Source organism: Dendropsophus ebraccatus, chromosome 1, assembly GCF_027789765.1.
Source record: "Dendropsophus ebraccatus isolate aDenEbr1 chromosome 1, aDenEbr1.pat, whole genome shotgun sequence".
Classification (NCBI taxonomy): Eukaryota; Metazoa; Chordata; class Amphibia; order Anura; family Hylidae; genus Dendropsophus; species Dendropsophus ebraccatus.
This window is the reverse complement of record NC_091454.1, coordinates 185,091,220-185,110,898: the sequence shown is the minus strand read 5'-3', so window position 1 is coordinate 185,110,898 and position 19,679 is coordinate 185,091,220. Positions and strand designations below refer to the sequence as shown.

General features: G+C 45.6%; 1 protein-coding gene across 1 annotated transcript in view; it reads right to left on the bottom strand.

Moving 5' to 3' along the window:
* ADAMTS7 (ADAM metallopeptidase with thrombospondin type 1 motif 7) overlaps window positions 1-19,190 on the bottom strand; it is a 70,804-nt gene extending 51,614 nt beyond the window's left edge. Inside the window, exon 1 of the mRNA XM_069986484.1 lies at window positions 18,784-19,190. Within this exon, the coding sequence (XP_069842585.1) occupies window positions 18,784-18,874 (91 nt within the window). The 5' untranslated portion in view covers window positions 18,875-19,190. The remainder of the gene's footprint in view (window positions 1-18,783) is intronic.
* Between the last annotated feature and the right edge of the window lie 489 nt (window positions 19,191-19,679).

Here is a 19,679-nt window from a genome sequence, read left to right as displayed (position 1 = left end):
TCGTTGGTTGCTCTGACACTGTGCAGCCTTTGCCTGGTCGTAGGCCACTCTGACACTGTGCAGCCTTTGCCTGGTCGTAGGCCGCTCTGACACTGTGCAGCCTTTGCCTGGTCGTAGGTTGCTCCAACACTGTGCAGCCTTTGCTTGGTCGTAGGTTGCTCTGGCACTGTGCAGCCTTTGCTTGGTCGTAGGCCGCTCTGACACTGTGCAGCCTTTGCCTGGTCGTAGGCCGCTCTGACACTGCAGCTTTGAAGCTGTATTAGATAATAGCAAGAATAGATTCTACTTGAATTTTCTTTCTTTTTAATCAATTTCACACCAGGAGTAGATGCAGCATCTGTTCTTTATACAGAGTGAAGTCACACTATTCTGACCACCAGCTAATATCCAGAGTAATCTACTTGTGCAGCACCGTCAGCAGCTAGTCGGGCTGGGAGTGACTCAGTAAGGTCCTGGTAGGTTATCACAGGTATCTGCTGACTGCGGTGCATCTCACAGCTGGGGAACAGTGGTGATTAGGGAACAGTGAGGTGATTTATAGGGTGAGGTAGAGAATCCTATGGCAGTCAGAGGGATTGGTTCCAGATCTCCTAAATCCTATCAAATTTTCAAGGACACCCACGACGCTGGTGTACCAGTTTCTCATATGGTGCAATGGAATTTGGGGTCATTTTATTCCATCTGTACACACATATGTAAACTTTTCTATTTGCTTCTTTGCTAGCACTGCACTAAAGGCCCCCATACACCTTTAATAACTAACAGCCGAACGATCATCCAGCTGTCAGTTATGACACCTGACTGTAGAAGGGTTAGCCTTCTTTCCTCTGACTGAAAAAAGGGGTCGGCCATGATTTCCCCATGATTCTTCTTTTGGTGGTGGTTCTAGACGGCCACATGCACCTTATATTGGCGACCAAAACTGCCACGAACCAGTGGGTTGCGGTGATAAAAGTCAAAAGTGTATGGAATCTGACATCTATCTCTTAGCTGATGACTGTTTTAAGTTAAAGGGGAACTGTCACTAGATTTATGCCGCCCTAAATGAGGGCAGCATAAACTAGTGACAGAAATGCTGAATAAATCGATGTTACTTATATCATTTTTTTTCAGCCGTTCTCCTAACATGCAGGAGAGTATGATTCTTAACACATCCATTTCCACACCCTCCAGCTGCTGATTGACAGTTGACTGCATACAGACACACACACTGCACACATAACTAACCCGCCGCCTGGAATAAAACACGGGATACTGTATTTCCAACTTTTTGCTGGGTGGAGATCGGCCACAGCATTTATTTCTTAAATAACATTCTTCACAACTTTTCAAACCAATGGGCACTACGTGCCGAACCATAACCGTGCGCGTCCGTTCAGCTATCACCACCGGGTAAATTTCCGCTGCTGTGACTTCGCTATCAAAACCATATCTGAAATACACAACTCTTCAGTTTCTTTTCCCAAACAGTTTGAACCAACATATATGTATGACCAAGTTGTTCTTAACCCCATATCTCCATGTATAAACCATTCCAAATCTGTCTGTATCTGCATATAATATGCCGGTATGTATACATCTATTCTCTTTTTTTCTTTTTTTTTTAATTTAAAACAAGGGGAGGGAGGGAAAACGGCACCAAGGGCTCTTGTGGACTGACCGGGAACCAGGAAGCCCGCTCAGTAAGGTAAAGCTAAACTCCGCCCCTAGTGCTATATCATAGGCTGTAAAGCCCAGGAATTCCTCCTATAGGGCTGCTGTGGTACAGAGGGAGGAGAGGGAGAGCCAGTTACGCTAACATTTTAACCCCTCACAGGCGGCCCCATACTTCTCAGAGAGGGGGGGGGGGGGGAAGTGCCGCATGCAGTCAGCCCTCACCTTCCCTATTCAGTAAGGTGCGATACAGACTGACACACAACATGGATAGATAACTGCCAATCAGCAGCTGGTGGGTGGAGTTTTCTGCTTCTCATGAATATCCGGGACTACTGGGATTATGCACATAATGGACAGAACTACTTATTGTCTATGTTATTCAGGATGATAGCTCTGGATCAGCTGCACGGAACAATGTAAGTGATACATCTTTCAGTTCAGCTTCTCTGTCACTAGTTGATTCTATCCTGAGACAGGATACTATAAAACTACAAACAGAGTCTCTTTAAGTTATAAAATGATGTTTTTATTAAGCCCTAGTGTCACAGAGGCCATGCTGAGATGCAGCATGCATACCTCCTCCTCACTTGCCCTCTACAACTCTTGAGCTTATAAAAAAGACATCATTTTATAAATTTGCAACCAGCTATCAGCTTAAATACAGGTGTCTTTTTCTTGATCCCCCTATCAGCCAGCTTCCCATGTCTGCAGCTCTGAGTATGATATAGAGCTGACAGATCCCCTTTGAAGTTTGTTCCTAGAGTTAGCTGTATAGAAGCCAATGTGTCAATAAACAAGTGCTGTCCACATAAAAGTAGACCCAGAGATCTTGGCCTGGGACCATATTGGCAAATAAAGTATGTAACAAATGATATAAAAGTCTTCCAGTTTCTTCCTTTTAGTGTTTCGTTCCACACATGCTTACACTACAACCATGGAAACTGTTTCATAACAGAGACGTTCCTGGGAGACACTCCCAGTGACAGTGTATTACTGAACACAAGGTGGACGCTCTAAAACGGGGGGAAAAAAGTGTGAACAGCAGTGGTAGATATATACATAACTGGTGAGGATGAGGATGACAATGGCAATGTATCATGGCAAGTAGGAATGATGAAAAGTCACCAACTATCTTGAATATAAAGTGTCAATCCGGTGGGGCAAAATTTATTAAAATGATGTGAGGATTCTCTGAAAATACAAATCAGCATACTCATCTACCCCCATCCCCCACAGCTGCCTTTCTGACTGTCCTCACTACTCCCCACGTCTGTCATGTTGTTACTGAAGGGAATGCCTGGTCAGCCATTCAATGACTTGACAGGTTAACAATCCTGTGTATAGAGATGAAACCAGGAATAGGAAATCAGCAGGATCCAGGGAGTGTTGGAGCAGCAGCAGTGGATCAGGCAAGTGAGTACATTCGTTTTTTTCTAACCCAACCTCTGACCCCTTTAAGAAATAGCTAAACACATAAACGCCAGAGAGCCCACCCAGCCAAAGCTCATCCCTTATCGTCACTGTACGATTGTTGCCATGTGAGGTTAGTTTCTGCCCATACTTGCTAATGTGCTTAAGATTTTTTTTACATGAGCCAGTAAATTCTCCTGCAAAATTTATATAGTCTTTCCTTGTATTACTGTTGCAGCTGACCTTTTCATTTTGTTTTTCCCATCGCCTCTCACACGAACAACCAGCTTTTGTACACATCCAGCCATGCTGGAATCCTCACTCACACATCAGTAACTGCAAAGATTCTGCAATGGCAAAAGGAGGCGTTCACACGTTCTGTGCATGGTCTGTAAATACGGATGATGTTAGGGGTTCCCGGTATAATCATTCATTACGATACTGAGAGCTCCAAAAATATTTAAATCAGCATATCAGTACAGTAACATGAATTCCGGTCCGGAGCATAAAATCCATGCACGGATTTTAATTACTGAACGATAGGCTTTAGCACTGGCACAAGTTTTATAGCTGCTCTGTCAGAGTTTATATTTTAAATGAGTAAAAGTAGTAAAGAACAGCTTTGAGATAACTCAGTTATTATACATTATGCAGTGCACCAAAAGCAGCTACTTTCTTGCAAAAACAGTGCCACCTCTGTCCTCAGGTTGTATGTGGTATTGCAATTCAGCTTCATTCACTTAAATGAGGGATAGAGATGAGCGAATTTGCCGAAGTTCTGGTTCGTCTGAATCTGAACTAGCAGCTTCTGATTGCCGTGTCTGCAGCCTCCGTGACCAGGGTGGATACAGCCTTACGGACCGCCTGGAAAACTGGGATACAGACATTGGCTGTATCCAGTAGTGGATTATAATAGGGGCGTTCCGGGCGGCAGCCCAGGGCCCTGAGCTCCTGGGGGGCCCATGACCACCCAAAAAGACTTATACTTTCAGTGGTGTACTGTCTCCTGGCTACACTTCCGCCATGATTTGCAAAAAATCACTGTTTTTTTTATGGCAATTTTGCACAAATCAGGACATCATGACATTATCTATACTGTACTATGAACGCCAGGCTAGCGCCGCCATAGTTACAGTGGAGTGGGGGGGCCCAGGCTTGGTGAACAGCCTATGGTAAAGTTAATCCGCCCCTGGCTGTATCCCAGTTTTCCAGACGGTCCTTAGGCTGTATCCACCCTGTTCACGGAGTGGGCAGACAGCGGGAATCAGAAGCCGAGAGTTCAGGTTCAAACGAACCCGAACTTCAGCAAATTCGCTCATCTCTAATCAGGGATGGGAAACCTTCGGCCCTCGAGGTGTTGTAAAAATACAATTCCCATCATGCCTGGACAGAAAAAGCTTTAGCTTTGGCTGTCCAGGCATAATGGGAATTGTACAACACCTATAAAGTTCACCACCCACAATAAATGCAAAAAAATCAAATATGGTTAAATATTATACTTTATTGACACTGCATCCAATATTAAAAACACCCATTAAAAACAAAAACACAAAAAAAAACTAGTACTGTATAGTTATATATCAACTATCCACACTCAGCTGGTACAGAGTTCCCTTCTTTTTTGTTTTTTTTGTTTTTAATGGGTGTTTTTAATATTGGATGCAGTGTCAATAAAGTATCATATTTAACCATATTTGATTTGCTCGCATTTATTGTGGGTGGTGAACTTTATAGGTGTTGTTTAGTTAAGTTTTTGGGTTTCACCCCCAAGGATGATTCTACATATTTAGTCACTTTCTGGGACTTGTAGGTGTATTATAATGGGAATTGTAGTTTTGCAACAGCTGGAGGGCCGAAGGTTCCCCATCCCTGACTTAAATGGAACTGAGCTGCACAACCCACACCCAAACTAAGGACCAGGAGAGGCGCTGTTTCTGGAAGAAAGCAGCAATGTTTTTTTAAGCCTTGACAAAAACTCACACTAGAGATTAGACCCTAGGTCTAAGTTTCGCAGCCTGAGGTCTCAAAAAAGGTCCAAAAATTCAATGGAAAAATGTCTGTCAGCTCACATGTAGGTTAATTTTACAGCTATAATAGAAATGGCCATAAAAACTAATAGCAAGGGACCCAAAAGCCTCTCCTTCACATAAAAAGACGCCAGTATTGTTAATGGCTCATGGTAGGTGGGAAACCGCTATGGGTTTTGCATTGGGGCCCAAAAGCTTCAAGTTACACCCCCACTCAGTTGGACATTTTACCAATCTGAGTAATAAGGTTCTCATATTTTGCAGTTGATGTTTTTCCTTTTATTTTATGATGAAACCATTTTAGTAGTAGTTATGGCCTTTTTTTTTTCCTTTTTTTACTACCATTAGTATTTCTCCTGCATAAAATGGACACGCCAGATTTCTTTAGACAGCTACTTTTTCCCACTAGGATTCTTTATTTTACATTACTTCCTCTCCCAGAACAGATATTCCTAAAGATCTAAAAATAACAATATTCACAGGAGTAGGTCCCTTTAAGCTTTGTTTTGTCTTTTACATGGTTGTAGCTCTAGCTTTGAAGGGCAGCAATTAAAATGTGAAGTAAAAACATAGTACTGCAGTTTGAGAAGACCAATATTTGCTTTCATTCGCTATCATTAAATGGTCACTGGTGTTTCGAACAACTTCCCATTATATCATAGCCTATGTGATCACTAACATAATTGTAAGTCACATATTTTATCTAAAATCACTCCTTACCCGTAAAAAAAAAGCCATACATTCTTGACCACTAGGTGTCTCAATTGCCTGTTGTTAGGAGAATTCCATCTCTAGTAACAGGGAGACTAAGGGTGCGTTTACACGAAACGATCGTACGATTAACGATGTCGGAGTAACGTTTTTTTTTTTCATAACGATCAGCGTTTAGACGGTACGATATATCGTACAGAAAAATAGTTTTGGGATCGTTGTGCGATCGCGTGTCCGCAGCCCGGCCCGCCCGCAGCCCGGCCCCCCGCTCGCAGCCTGACCCCCCGCTCATCCGCAGCCCGGCCCCACGGTCAACTGCAGCTCCCTGCGTCGCCCCGATCGCCACCCCCGCTGCCGCTCTGATCGCCACCCCCGCCGCCCCGATCGCCACCCCCGCTGCCGCTCTGATCGCCACCCCCGCTGCCGCCGCTCTGATCGCCACCCCCGCCGCGGCCACTCTGATCGCCACCCCCGCCGCTCCGATCGCCACCCCCGCCGCCGCTCTGATCGCCACCCCCCCGCCGCCGCCACTCCGATCGCCCCCGCCGACACGGCCGCGAGCATACGTTACTTGCTCCGCGTAGCAGTCTTCGAAATCCCCGACTCCCCTCTTCAGTGCATTGATTGGCTGAAGAAGGGAGCCGGGAATTTCAAATGGCTCCTCTTCAGCCAATCAGTGCTCCTCTTCAGCACTGATTGGCTGAAGAGGAGCCGTTTGAAATTCCCGGCTCCCCTCTTCAGCCAATCAATGCACTGAAGAGGGGAGCCAGGGATTTCGAAGACCTGCTACGCGGAGCAGGTAACGTATGCTCGCGGCTGGGGCGGCGGGGTCGATCGGAGCAGCAGCGGGGGGGGGGGGGGGGGGGACGACTATGGAAGTTTGCCCTATGGACACTGGGGCTTGTAACTATTGCATCTAAGTGTATTTACACACAAGTTAATTAACATTTATGACCAGATGGTCAATACACAGGAGTGCTATAGTGTTAACTATTTTTTAGAATATAGGAATTGAAAGCAGGGTTTAGCTTGAGTTGCAGGAAAGCCTGGGGTCCTCTTTGTCCCTGAAAGGAAAATCAAGGATTGCATCTCATCTCTGACCACCTATAAAGTTCTGTGCAGCTTCCCCTTGTGTCCCTACAACTGTACATAAACACTACTACCTCCTTTATGTAATCATTTCCTTCATTCCTTCAGCTTTACATCATTATCATGATAAGTAGCAGCAACAGAGGCAGCAGTAAAGTACTTAGTGTGACCACTTACTGATGTTTCTTTCATTTCTACTCACATATTAACTTGCAAAGCCATTGGTAACCCCTTCTCCCTCAACATGCCTATAGTAGTATACTGTAAATAATCCCCCAGCACTGTGCCAGCCTGGTTAGTCCAATGCACTTTCTCCATGTCATGGCATAGCAATAAGGATTAGATGATGGGTTGTGCTGTGATTGGCCAGACAACTTAGGGAAAGGAAGTGCCTGTATATACTACTAGCAAACAGCAAGGTCAGGTAATAGACTGGCGCCGTGCGTGGGAACCGGGCCGCGGTTCATAAAAAGGACCCTGGCTCTGGCATTCCAGCGCCGGCACCAATGTATTCATGGTAAAAACGGAAAAGCGATATACTGCTGGTACATTCGCTTTAATACATGTCCCCAATTACCTAACCACATGCGACAAGTACATAATGGAGTAGTGTCCGGCCTTAAGTTCATGGGACTTTCACATACCGAAACCCCGTTGGGGGGAGGAGACGGACAGAGAATTATTAGTAGGGTGCATATACCTTTAAGAAAGTTTTGTATAAGAATAGTTTGAGAGGAAATGACACACATGCTATGATAAATCGCTTGTAGCGCGAAATTATCATCGTATCTACCGTTTGCATCTTTGTACCATGTCTGTGGAATAAAGGATCTGGAATGTAAAGTGACAGCTATGATCATCTTTCTACGGTTGTGAGTCTCTACGTCTTATTGCTGAGCACAGAGCACCGCTACCTAAGGGAGTTCAGGTGAAACTAATCACATAGGGGGAGATTTATCAAACATGGAGTAAAGTGAAACTGGCTCAGTTGCCCCTAGCAACCAATCAGATTCCACCTTACATTCCTCACAGACTCTTTGGAAAATGAAAGTTGTAATCTGATTGGTTGCTAGGGGCAACTGAGACAGTTTTACTTTACACCATGTTTGATAAATCTCCCCCAATGTCTCCACGCTTTGCTACCCACATAGCAAGGTAAAAAGTGCCAAGGTCTTTTTTTTTTTTTTTAAGTCTAAGTTACATTGTAGCCATAGGAATCATTGAGTTTTTTAATATGTGTGACCACTGCAACTGCAACATAAGTATCAAATATATTTTATCATTTAAGTATCAATTATCTTTTATCTTGGTATCATGAGTAATATTAAAGGGGTTATCCAGCTCTAGAAAATCATGGCCGCTTTCTTCCAGAGACAGCATTACTCTTGTCTCCAGGTAACGTGCAGTTTGTAATTAAGCTCCATTCACTTCAATTGAACTAAAGGCCCTATTCCACCAACAGATCTGACGACAGATTATCTGCCAAAGATTTGAAGCCAAACCCAGGAGTGGATTTGAAAAGAGGAGAAATCCAGTCTTTCATTTATGATCTGATCGCTGCTTATAGTCTGTTCCTGGGTTTGGCTTCAAATCTTTGGCAGATAATCTGTCGTCAGATCTGTTGGTTGAATAGGACCTTGAGTTATGCTGCATTTACACGAAACGATAATTGGCCCGATCGTACGATTAACGATGTTGGAGTAACGATTTTATTTTTCATAACGATCAGCGTTTAGACGGTACATTATATCGTACGGAAAATCGTTTTGCGATCGCTTAAGCCTATCTTACACATTAGTTAAATCGGCGAACGGCCAGACTTTCGCGCGACGACTGTTTACACGGAACGATCTGCGAATTTTTTGCAAACGACGATTTAAGAACATGTTGTAAGATCAAAATAAACGATTTCTCATTCGTCGTTTGATCGTTCGCTGCGTTTACACGTACGATTATCGTTCGAATTCAATCGCTATCGCGCAAATTCGCACGATAATCGTTACAATACGTTATAATCGTAGCGCGTGTAAACGCACCATTACAAACCCCACCTGAAATGTTTTTGTAGAGCTGGATAACCCGTTTAAATTCACAAAACTAAATAACTAAGTGTTGCAAAAATAAAAATAAATAAAGTATACTCTCCTGCCCCAATGCACAGTTTCTTGCGGGAAATTCATGCTCAGCCAGTTACTAGAGGCAAGCCACCACGGCTTGCCTCTAGTTCCTGAGGGTCGGCATGTCATTGCAGTTAGCACTAGGGTCCCGGAGCCATTGGAAACACGGATGCAGAGGATCGGGGCAGGTGAGTATACTTTTTTTTTTTTTTGTGCATGGGGTGCTTTTAGCTACCTCATGAAATGCTTAGTAAACACTTAGGGGGAGATTTATCAAACGTCACGTCATGGAGGGGCTGGAGTCACGTCATGGAGGGGCTGGAGTTTCTTTCCACTTAGGGTGGGTCGGCCTGCCTCCAGTGCTTCAGCCTGGGCCTGGTGGTACAGTCACTTTAGCCCCTAGCAACGAATCAGATTCCGCCTTTCATTTTCCAAAGAGTCTGTGAGAAATGAAAGGTGGAATCTGATTGGTTGCTAGGGGCAACAGAGCCAGTTTCACTTTACACCATGTTTGATAAATCTCCCCCATACTTTACAATTTTGCAACATTAGCATTTAAAATAGCTTTCCTTGAAGGGATGCACCATCCATGAGGCAATGTGAGAACATGACCCCTGGCAGAACCTGTCACTGACAGCTGCATTATCACACATATGCAGTTATTCTTCCCTATATACACAGTGGCTAGAGGATCACTTATTCAGTCTGGCAGTGATGTAATTAAGTTGGTTGTTCGTATGGTCAACATGTCATCGCACATACGTAAACAGAGGGGAGGTGGGGGACCCAAGCAGTGACAGCAAGGAATGGTGAAAGCAAATATACTGAGAGGCACTTTGGACAAAGTTAATCCCTAGCAGACGATGCAGATTTTGGTTTTATCCAACAACAGGGTACTGCCTATAAAAAAAATGTTTTGAGAAGTTTAAAGGGGTACTCAACTCTCAGCTATCAGTTATACTTCTAGGGCTCCTCAAGTTAAACATTTTTGCAAATTCATTCATTTAGCAAACTTGCGTTCTGCTCCTGATCTGTCTGCTCTTTACCTCTCTTTGTTAAAGTATACCTGTCGTTACAAAAAACTTTTGATATGTCATAGAGACATGCCAAAAGTTTTGATCGTCCCGGGTCTGAGTAATCAGACCCATACCGATTGGGAGTTTGGAAAAAGAGCTGGAAGCAATATGGAGGCCGACTCTTTTTTTCTAACTCAGCAGCGCGGTCTTCTCCCTGTCTGTATGACATGTCAAAAGTTTTTGTAACTGACACTTTAACAGCTTGTTGTCTAGATTATTGACCACCATTCTGCTCTAAAAGCAGGCATCAGTATGATATGTCTATATAGAACATAACATAGACATATAGTGATATAGTGTATATACAGGGGCGGGCTGGGCCGGGGGGCAGGAGGGCATGTGCCCCCCGGGCCGGTCTTCCCCACCAATGAGTGGGCCGCGACCCGCGGCCGACTCTCTGCAGTAGTTGAGACTGAAAGAATAGCGCGGCCGGCCGCCGCGCTATTCCCTCAGTCTCTTCCGGGCCGCCTGCTCCCCCCAGGAGCCGCAGACGTGCTGTACGCAGGCACGTCTGCAGGCACCTACATCAGGTCCCCAGCGGTGACGTCACTTCCCTGACGCGCCGCTGAGGACCTGATAGGAAAGGGAGAGGAGAGGAGCCGCCGCGCTGCAGCAGCAGGGAGAAGCTGCTGCACACTGAAGATCCGGCCCGAGGAAAGGTGAGTTGTTTTTCTTTTTTTTTAAATCCATTAACATGTGGCCACACCGGGGGGGTGGGGGCTATTCTATATTGGGGGGATGCGCAGGGGGGCTATTTTATATTGGGGGGATGCGCAGGGGGGCTATTCTATATTGGGGGGATGCACAGGGGGGCTAGTCTATGAAGGGGGATGCGCAGGGGGGCTATTCTATGAGGGGCGGATGCACAGGGGGGCTATTCTATATTGGGGGGATGCACAGGGGGGCTATTCTATATGGGAGGATGCGCAGGGGGGCTATTCTATGAAGGGGGATGCGCAGGGGGGCTATTCTATATGGCAGGATGCGCAGGGGGGCTATTCTATGAAGGGGGATGCGCAGGGGGGCTATTCTATGAGGGGGGATGCACAGGGGGGCTATTCTATATTGGGGGGATGCACAGGGGGGCTATTCTATGAGGGGGGATGCACAGGGGGGCTATTCTATGAAGGGGGATGCGCAGGGGGGCTATTCTATGAGGGGGGATGCACAGGGGGGCTATTCTATATTGGGGGGATGCACAGGGGGGCTATACTATATGGGAGGATGCGCAGGGGGGCTATTCTATATTGGGGGGATGCACAGGGGGGCTATTCTATGAAGGGGGATGCGCAGGGGGGCTATTCTATGAGGGGGGATGCACAGGGGGGCTATTCTATACTGGGGGGATGCACAGGGGGGCTATTCTATGAGGGGGGATGCACAGGGGGGCTATTCTATATTGGGGGGATGCACAGGGGGGCTATTCTATGAAGGGGGATGCACAGGGGGGCTATTCTATATTGGGGGGATGCACAGGGGGCTATTCTATGAAGGGGGATGCACAGGGGGCTATTCTATGAGGGGGGATGCACAGGGGGGGTATTCTATTAGGGGGGGATGCACAGGGGGCTATTCTATGAGGGGGGATGCACAGGGGGAGCTATTCTATAAGGGGGGGGTGCACAGGGGGGCTATTCTATGAGGGGGGGATGCACAGGGGGGCTATTCTATGAAGGGGGATGCACAGGGGGGCTATTCTATATTGGGGGGATGCACAGGGGGCTATTCTATGAAGGGGGATGCACAGGGGGCTATTCTATGAGGGGGGATGCACAGGGGGGGTATTCTATTAGGGGGGGATGCACAGGGGGCTATTCTATGAGGGGGGATGCACAGGGGGAGCTATTCTATAAGGGGGGGGTGCACAGGGGGGCTATTCTATGAGGGGGGGATGCACAGGGGGGCTATTCTATGAAGGGGGATGCGCAGGGGGGCTATTCTATGAGGGGGGATGCACAGGGGGGCTATTCTATATGGGAGGATGCGCAGGGGGGCTATTCTATATTGGGGGGATGCACAGGGGGGCTATTCTATGAAGGGGGATGCGCAGGGGGGCTATTCTATGAAGGGGGATGCGCAGGGGGGCTATTCTATGAGGGGGGATGCACAGGGGGGCTATTCTATATTGGGGGGATGCACAGGGGGGCTATTCTATGAAGGGGGATGCGCAGGGGGGCTATTCTATGAAGGGGGATGCGCAGGGGGGCTATTCTATGAGGGGGGATGCACAGGGGGGCTATTCTATATTGGGGGGATGCACAGGGGGGCTATTCTATGAAGGGGGATGCGCAGGGGGGCTATACTATGAAGGGGGATGCGCAGGGGGGCTATTCTATGAGGGGGGATGCACAGGGGGGCTATTCTATATTGGGGGGATGCACAGGGGGAGCTATTCTATAAAGGAGAATGCACAGGGGGGCTATTCTATGAAGGGGGATGCACAGGGGGCTATTCTATATGGGGGGGTGCATGGGGGCTATTCTATATGGGGGGGTGCATGGGGGCTATTCTATATGGGAGGATGCACAGGGAGGTTATTCTATATTGGGGGAATGCACAGGGGGCTATTCTATGAGGGGGGGATGCACAGTGGAGCTATTCTATAAGGGGGGATGCACAGGGGAGCTATTCTATAAGGGGGGATGCACAGGGGGGCTATTCTATAAGGGAGAATGCACAGGGGGGCTATTCTATATGGGGGGATGCACAGGGGGAGCTATTCTATATTGGGGGGATGCACAGGGGGGCTATTCTATGAAGGGGGATGCACAGGGGGGCTATTCTATATTGGGGGGATGCACAGGGGGGCTATTCTATGAAGGGGGATGCACAGGGGGGCTATTCTATGAAGGGGGATGCACAGGGGGCTATTCTATATTGGGGGGATGCACAGGGGGGCTATTCTATGAAGGGGGATGCGCAGGGGGGCTATTCTATGAAGGGGGATGCGCAGGGGGGCTATTCTATGAGGGGGGATGCACAGGGGGGCTATTCTATATTGGGGGGATGCACAGGGGGAGCTATTCTATAAAGGAGAATGCACAGGGGGGCTATTCTATGAAGGGGGATGCACAGGGGGCTATTCTATATGGGGGGGTGCATGGGGGCTATTCTATATGGGGGGGTGCATGGGGGCTATTCTATATGGGAGGATGCACAGGGAGGTTATTCTATATTGGGGGAATGCACAGGGGGCTATTCTATGAGGGGGGATGCACAGGGGGGCTATTCTATAAGGGGGGATGCACAGGGGGGCTATTCTATAAGGGGGGATGCACAGGGGGGCTATTCTATAAGGGAGAATGCACAGGGGGGCTATTCTATATGGGGGGATGCACAGGGGGAGCTATTCTATATTGGGGGGATGCACAGGGGGGCTATTCTATGAAGGGGGATGCACAGGGGGGCTATTCTATATTGGGGGGATGCACAGGGGGGCTATTCTATGAAGGGGGATGCACAGGGGGGCTATTCTATGAAGGGGGATGCACAGGGGGCTATTCTATGAGGGGGGATGGACAAGGAGGCTATTCTATATGGGGGGGTGCATGGGGGGCTATTCTATGAGGGGGGATGCACAGGGGGATATTCTATTAGGGGGATGCACAGGGGGGCTATTCTATAAAGGAGAATGCACAGGGGGGGTATTCTATTAGGGGGGGATGCACAGGGGGCTATTCTATGAGGGGGGGATGCACAGGGGGAGCTATTCTATAAGGGGGGGTGCACAGGGGGGCTATTCTATGAGGGGGGGATGCACAGGGGGGCTATTCTATGAAGGGGGATGCACAGGGGGCTATTCTATGAGGGGGGGATGCACAGGGGGCTATTCTATGAGGGGGGATGCACAGGGGGAGCTATTCTATGAGGGGGGATGCACAGGGGGAGCTATTCTATAAGGGGGGATGCACAGGGGGGGCTATTCTATAAAGGAGAATGCACAGGGGGGCTATTCTATGAAGGGGGATGCACAGGGGGCTATTCTATATGGGGGGGTGCATGGGGGCTATTCTATATGGGAGGATGCACAGGGGGGGGTTATTCTATATTGGGGGAATGCACAGGGGGCTATTCTATATGGGGGGATGCACAGGGGGAGCTATTCTATATTGGGGGGATGCACGGGGGGGGGCTATTCTATAAGGGGGGATGCACAGGGGGGCTATTCTATAAGGGAGAATGCACAGGGGGGCTATTCTATATGGGGGGATGCACAGGGGGGCTATTCTATGAGGGGGGGATGCACAGGGGGAGCTATTCTATGAGGGGGGGGATGCACAGGGGGAGCTATTCTATGAGGGGGATGCACAGGGGGAGCTATTCTATAAAGGAGAACGCACAGGGGGGCTATTCTATGAAGGGGGATGCACAGGGGGCTATTCTATGAGGGGGGATGCACAGGGGGCTATTCTATATGGGGGTATGCACAGGGGGGGCTATTCTATATGGGGAGATGCACAGGGGGGGGCTATTCTAAATGGGGGGATGCACAGGGGGGGGCTATCCTATATGGGGGATGCACAGGTGGGCTTTTCTTTATGGAGAGATGTGCAGCGGGGGGGGGGGGGGCTATTCTATATGGAGAGATGTGCAGCGGGGGGCTATTCTATATGGAGGGATGTATTGATGAGGATGTTGCTGGAGCAAGAAGCCTAAAATGTCTGTCTGACAGATCCCGTGGAGAGGAGTCATGGCCAGAGAAGCCTTCATGATGGCCGGAGCCGGATGGAGAAGAAAAGGAAAAGTGGACGTCTCTTCATGCAGAGAAGACGCTTACTGTGAGTCACTGAATGTAACTGCACTATAATAACTTATAAGGTCTTATAACTTATCAGGGGTGTCAAACTATGTCCCTCCAGATGTTGCAAAACTACAATTCCCGTCATGGTTTATCTGTCCAGTCATGATGGGATTTGTAGTGTTGTAACAACTGGAGGGACGGAGTTTGACAACTGTGTTCTATTGTCAGTGTTCTTATACCGGAGATAGATAGGAGATAGATAGGAGATAGATAGGAGATAGATAGGAGATAGATAGGAGATAGATAGGAGATAGATAGGAGATAGATAGGAGATAGATAGATAGATAGGAGATAGATAGATAGATAGATAGATAGATAGATAGATAGATAGATAGGAGATAGATAGGAGATAGATAGGAGATAGATAGGAGATAGATAGGAGATAGATAGGAGATAGATAGATAGGAGATAGATAGATAGAAGATAGATAGAAGATAGATAGATAGGAGATAGATAGATAGGAGATAGATAGATAGGAGATAGATAGATAGGAGATAGATAGATAGATAGATAGATAGATAGGAGATAGATAGATAGATAGATAGATAGATAGATAGATAGATAGATAGATAGATAGGAGATAGATAGGAGATAGATAGGAGATAGATAGGAGATAGATAGGAGATAGATAGATAGATAGGAGATAGATAGATAGAAGATAGATAGAAGATAGATAGATAGGAGATAGATAGATAGGAGATAGATAGATAGGAGATAGATAGATAGGAGATAGATAGATAGATAGATAGATAGATAGATAGGAGATAGATAGGAGATAGATAGATAGATAGATAGATAGATAGATAGATAGGAGATAGATAGATAGATAGATAGATAGATAGATAGATAGATAGATAGATAGATAGGAGATAGATAGATAGATAGATAGGAGATAGATAGATAGATAGATAGATAGATAGATAGATAGATAGATAGGAGATAGATAGATAGGAGATAGATAGATAGATAGATAGATAGATAGGAGATGGATAGATAGATAGATAGATAGGAGATAGATAGATAGATAGATAGATAGATAATAGATAGATAATAGATAGATAGATAGATAGATAGATAGATAGATAGGAGATAGATAGATAGATAGGAGATAGATAGATAGATAGATAGATAGATAGATAGATAGATAGGAGATAGATAGATAGATAGATAGATAGATAGATAGATAGATAGATAGATAGGAGATAGATAGATAGGAGATAGATAGGAGATAGATAGATAGATAGATAGATAGATAGATAGATAGATAGATAGGAGATAGATAGGAGATAGATAGATAGATAGATAGATAGATAGATAGATAGATAGGAGATAGATAGATAGATAGATAGATAGATAGATAGATAGATAGATAGATAGATACCCAGTAGGAAATAGCTATCTAGCAGTTCATTATGTATCTTTGATTACACATGAGATCACAACCAGCAGACACATTATAATAATGAGAACCTTCTATGGGGATGATCCTGGTATTTGTACAGTGGATGTTAGTTAGTAATGGCGGTGGTGGTGAAGGGGTTGTGATATTTGTTTCTTTTATACTGGTATTATTGGTCTTGTTATACTGGATCTCAGTTATGGTGTGGTGGTATTAGTTAGTATGGGGTGGTAATGGTTGTGGTCACAGTGACAATATATGTTTCTTATATACTGGTGTATTGGATTTGGTCAGTAACGGTATATTTCTTCTATCCCCTATTAGTTCTGTTCTGGGGTCACATCCACACACTGATCCCCCACAGAACTCTGTATACTGATCTCTCACAAAGCCTCCAGTATACAATACACCAGGAATCCTCCAAGTACAACAGCTGCAAACACTACAACTCCCAGCATTTACTTACAGTCTGCAGCCCTCAGGATATGCTGGGAGTTGTAGTACATCCTCTGATAACAGCTGGTGCTGCAGAGATTCAGGGCTGATGGTTTTAACATGATAAGAGAACCAAAAGGGCATTACAGCACTGATAACAGGGTCACCGGGTACACAGCATGGTACCTTAAGGGTGCATTCACACAGACAGATTTAGCTGACAGATTTTTTAAGCCAAAGCCAGGAATGGAGTTGAAAAGAGGAGAAATCTCAGTTTTTCCTTTATTACCTGTTCTCTGCTTATAGTCTGTTCCTGGCTTTGGCTTCAAACATCGGTCAGATAAATCTCTCTGTTTAAAGGCATCCTAAGGTACTATGCTGTGCACCTGGAGCTAGGTTCCCTTTAATCCAATAGATGTATATCACAAGGGCTTTTCGTGGCTGGGAACACTGGCCACAATACTATAATTCTGTGGCGCATGTGTAATCTTCCTTTCCCGCACTTATTTGGGGAGGGTAATACCAGGTAAGGGCCAGGGTGGTGGATGGGCCGCTAGCCTGCCAGTCAAGGGCCAGTGCCGTGTGCTTGCCCCCCAGGCTAAAATCTGCCAGCCAGCCCCTGTGTATATATATTGTACAAAATATACAAATATGTATACTATAGCTATATATACACACCAGCCAGTCGACTGCTTTTAGAGCAGAGTGGTTGTCAGTAACCTAGACAATGAACTATTACAGGGGTTGTTTACAAAAAAAAATAAAAAATTCTTTCAGCTCAACTGGTGCCAGAAAGTGCAAGAGATTTGTAATTTACTTTTAAATTACAAATTGCTGTATGTCCTGCAGGAAGTGGTGTGTTCTTTCCAGTATGACACAGTGCTCTCTGCTGCCACCTCTGTCCATGTCATGAACTGTCCAGAGCAGTAGCAAATCACCATAGAAAACCTCTCCTGCTGTACAGACTGGAAAGAATACACCACTTTCTTCAGGACATACAGCAGCTGATAAGTACTGGAAGATTCAAGATTTTTTTAATAGAAGTAAATTACAAATCTCTGGCACTTTCTGGCACCAGTTGATTTGAAAGGAAAAAAAATGACATAATTTATTTAACACTGGGAAGACTTGATGAGTCGTACAAGTATGACTGTATTAGCTACTATACAACACTACATATCATTGCATGAGCATACACAACCTGCAGTGATACCCCGCCAGCTGGGAGGTCCAAGTTACTGGAGTCCTCTTATATGTTATTTTCAGGCATTTGTAATAACATTTACAGGTGTTCTGTATAAACAATCTAACCTTACACAGGCCAATGTTATGGACTCACTGCAGAACAATATATACTATTTACATAATACGACATTTACCATTCACCAATGAAATTAGGCTTATACAGTTTATACTATTGTGGAAGTATAACTCCCACCATGTCATACCATTTGCTTACAGGAGCAGAAAGCAGACCCATGCAATGACTCAGTGGGGTTTCCTTGTTCTTAGGAGGATCACTGCTTGGATCACTGTCTAAGTGCCATACTGTCTACAGATGGCTTTCTGGACTGGGTATATACACAGACAGATCCATGCTTGGAGAAAAAAAAAAATGCACAAAAAAGTAAGGAAAACTTACTGTTCAGAATGGAATCTTCTTGTTCAGCTGTTTATATAACTTATTGGATAACATGAACATAAGTTATTAGCAAAGTCTAAAGCGAAGAGAATTCGTTTTTATATAAAGTTTTGACCTATAAATGACAAGTGAGTCAGACTGTCATACAAGACCTGATTTCCTGCAGGCAGTGATAACTGATAGGGTTAATACAATCCCTAGCATTGTGTGGGCAGAGCCATGATGTACAAGGAGACCCTGCTCAAGCTTAACCCTTCAATGGACATTTACAATTACTAGGACTCATCATCATCATTCCAAGATTCTATCCTCTGTTCATATTGATACCAAATATTTTCCCATTCTTGTCAGAAGAGCTGACACTTCATGCCTTGAATAATATTCTGCAGGAGAAATCAACCAAAGTGAGAAGCTACTAACCTGCAGTCAGTGGGGTGACCTCCTGCACAGCTGAGCAGAGTAGGAGCAGCAGCAGCAGCATCTTCAGGGTGCAGGTTGGTGGCTTGGTCATTGGAGGCTTTGGGACAGCATGCTACTGTAGTGTCCAGAAGGCAGGGCAGAGATCCAATCTATGGTGTGGATACAATGTATGATAAGATGAATGTGTACTTATGTGTCTGTGCTGGAATGTTTGCTGCTCTTTGTGATCTTCTATTTATACATGTGCTCTTTGTTAGTGTGATGTGCAGGGTGATATTTGCACTGGACAATGGGAGGGATCATTTCTTGCTATGTCCCTGTCTTTTGCAGCAGTACATGTGGGTATCTCCTCTGTCCCCTGGTGACACAATGTATCCAGCATCCAGGAGATTCTCCTACTCTTTTGTCTCTTGTCATCTGTTTCTTGTCTAAGGCTCAAGTTCACAGACCCTCCTCCTGCACCCCAATCTCCCCTCCTCTTGCACTGCCTCTTATCCCTTGTCCTTCCCACACCCCTTGCTTTCCTTGTCTTTCCTATGTCACTCTCTGCTGCCCCCTTTTTCATCATAAAGTTCTTATGTGAATATTAGCACTTTTTTATACCATGCATTCACTCATTTTCTATATCTCTTATGCTAACTGTAAATTCCCCAGTGCATTGATATGGATATCAAGTTAGTAGCTGATATTACTGTTCTCTTGCTTTTTGGGAAGAGCAGTCCTGCCAGGGAATCTGACAGATGCTTCAGTCCTGTGCTCTGCTGCCATCTGGTGGCCACTTCTGAAAAACTCTACTCCTTTAAAAAAGTATCTTGAGGATCACATTACACCATTCAAAGATCTTTTATTCCATTTTTATCATCATAAAATCAATCCATAATTTAAACCGATTTTTA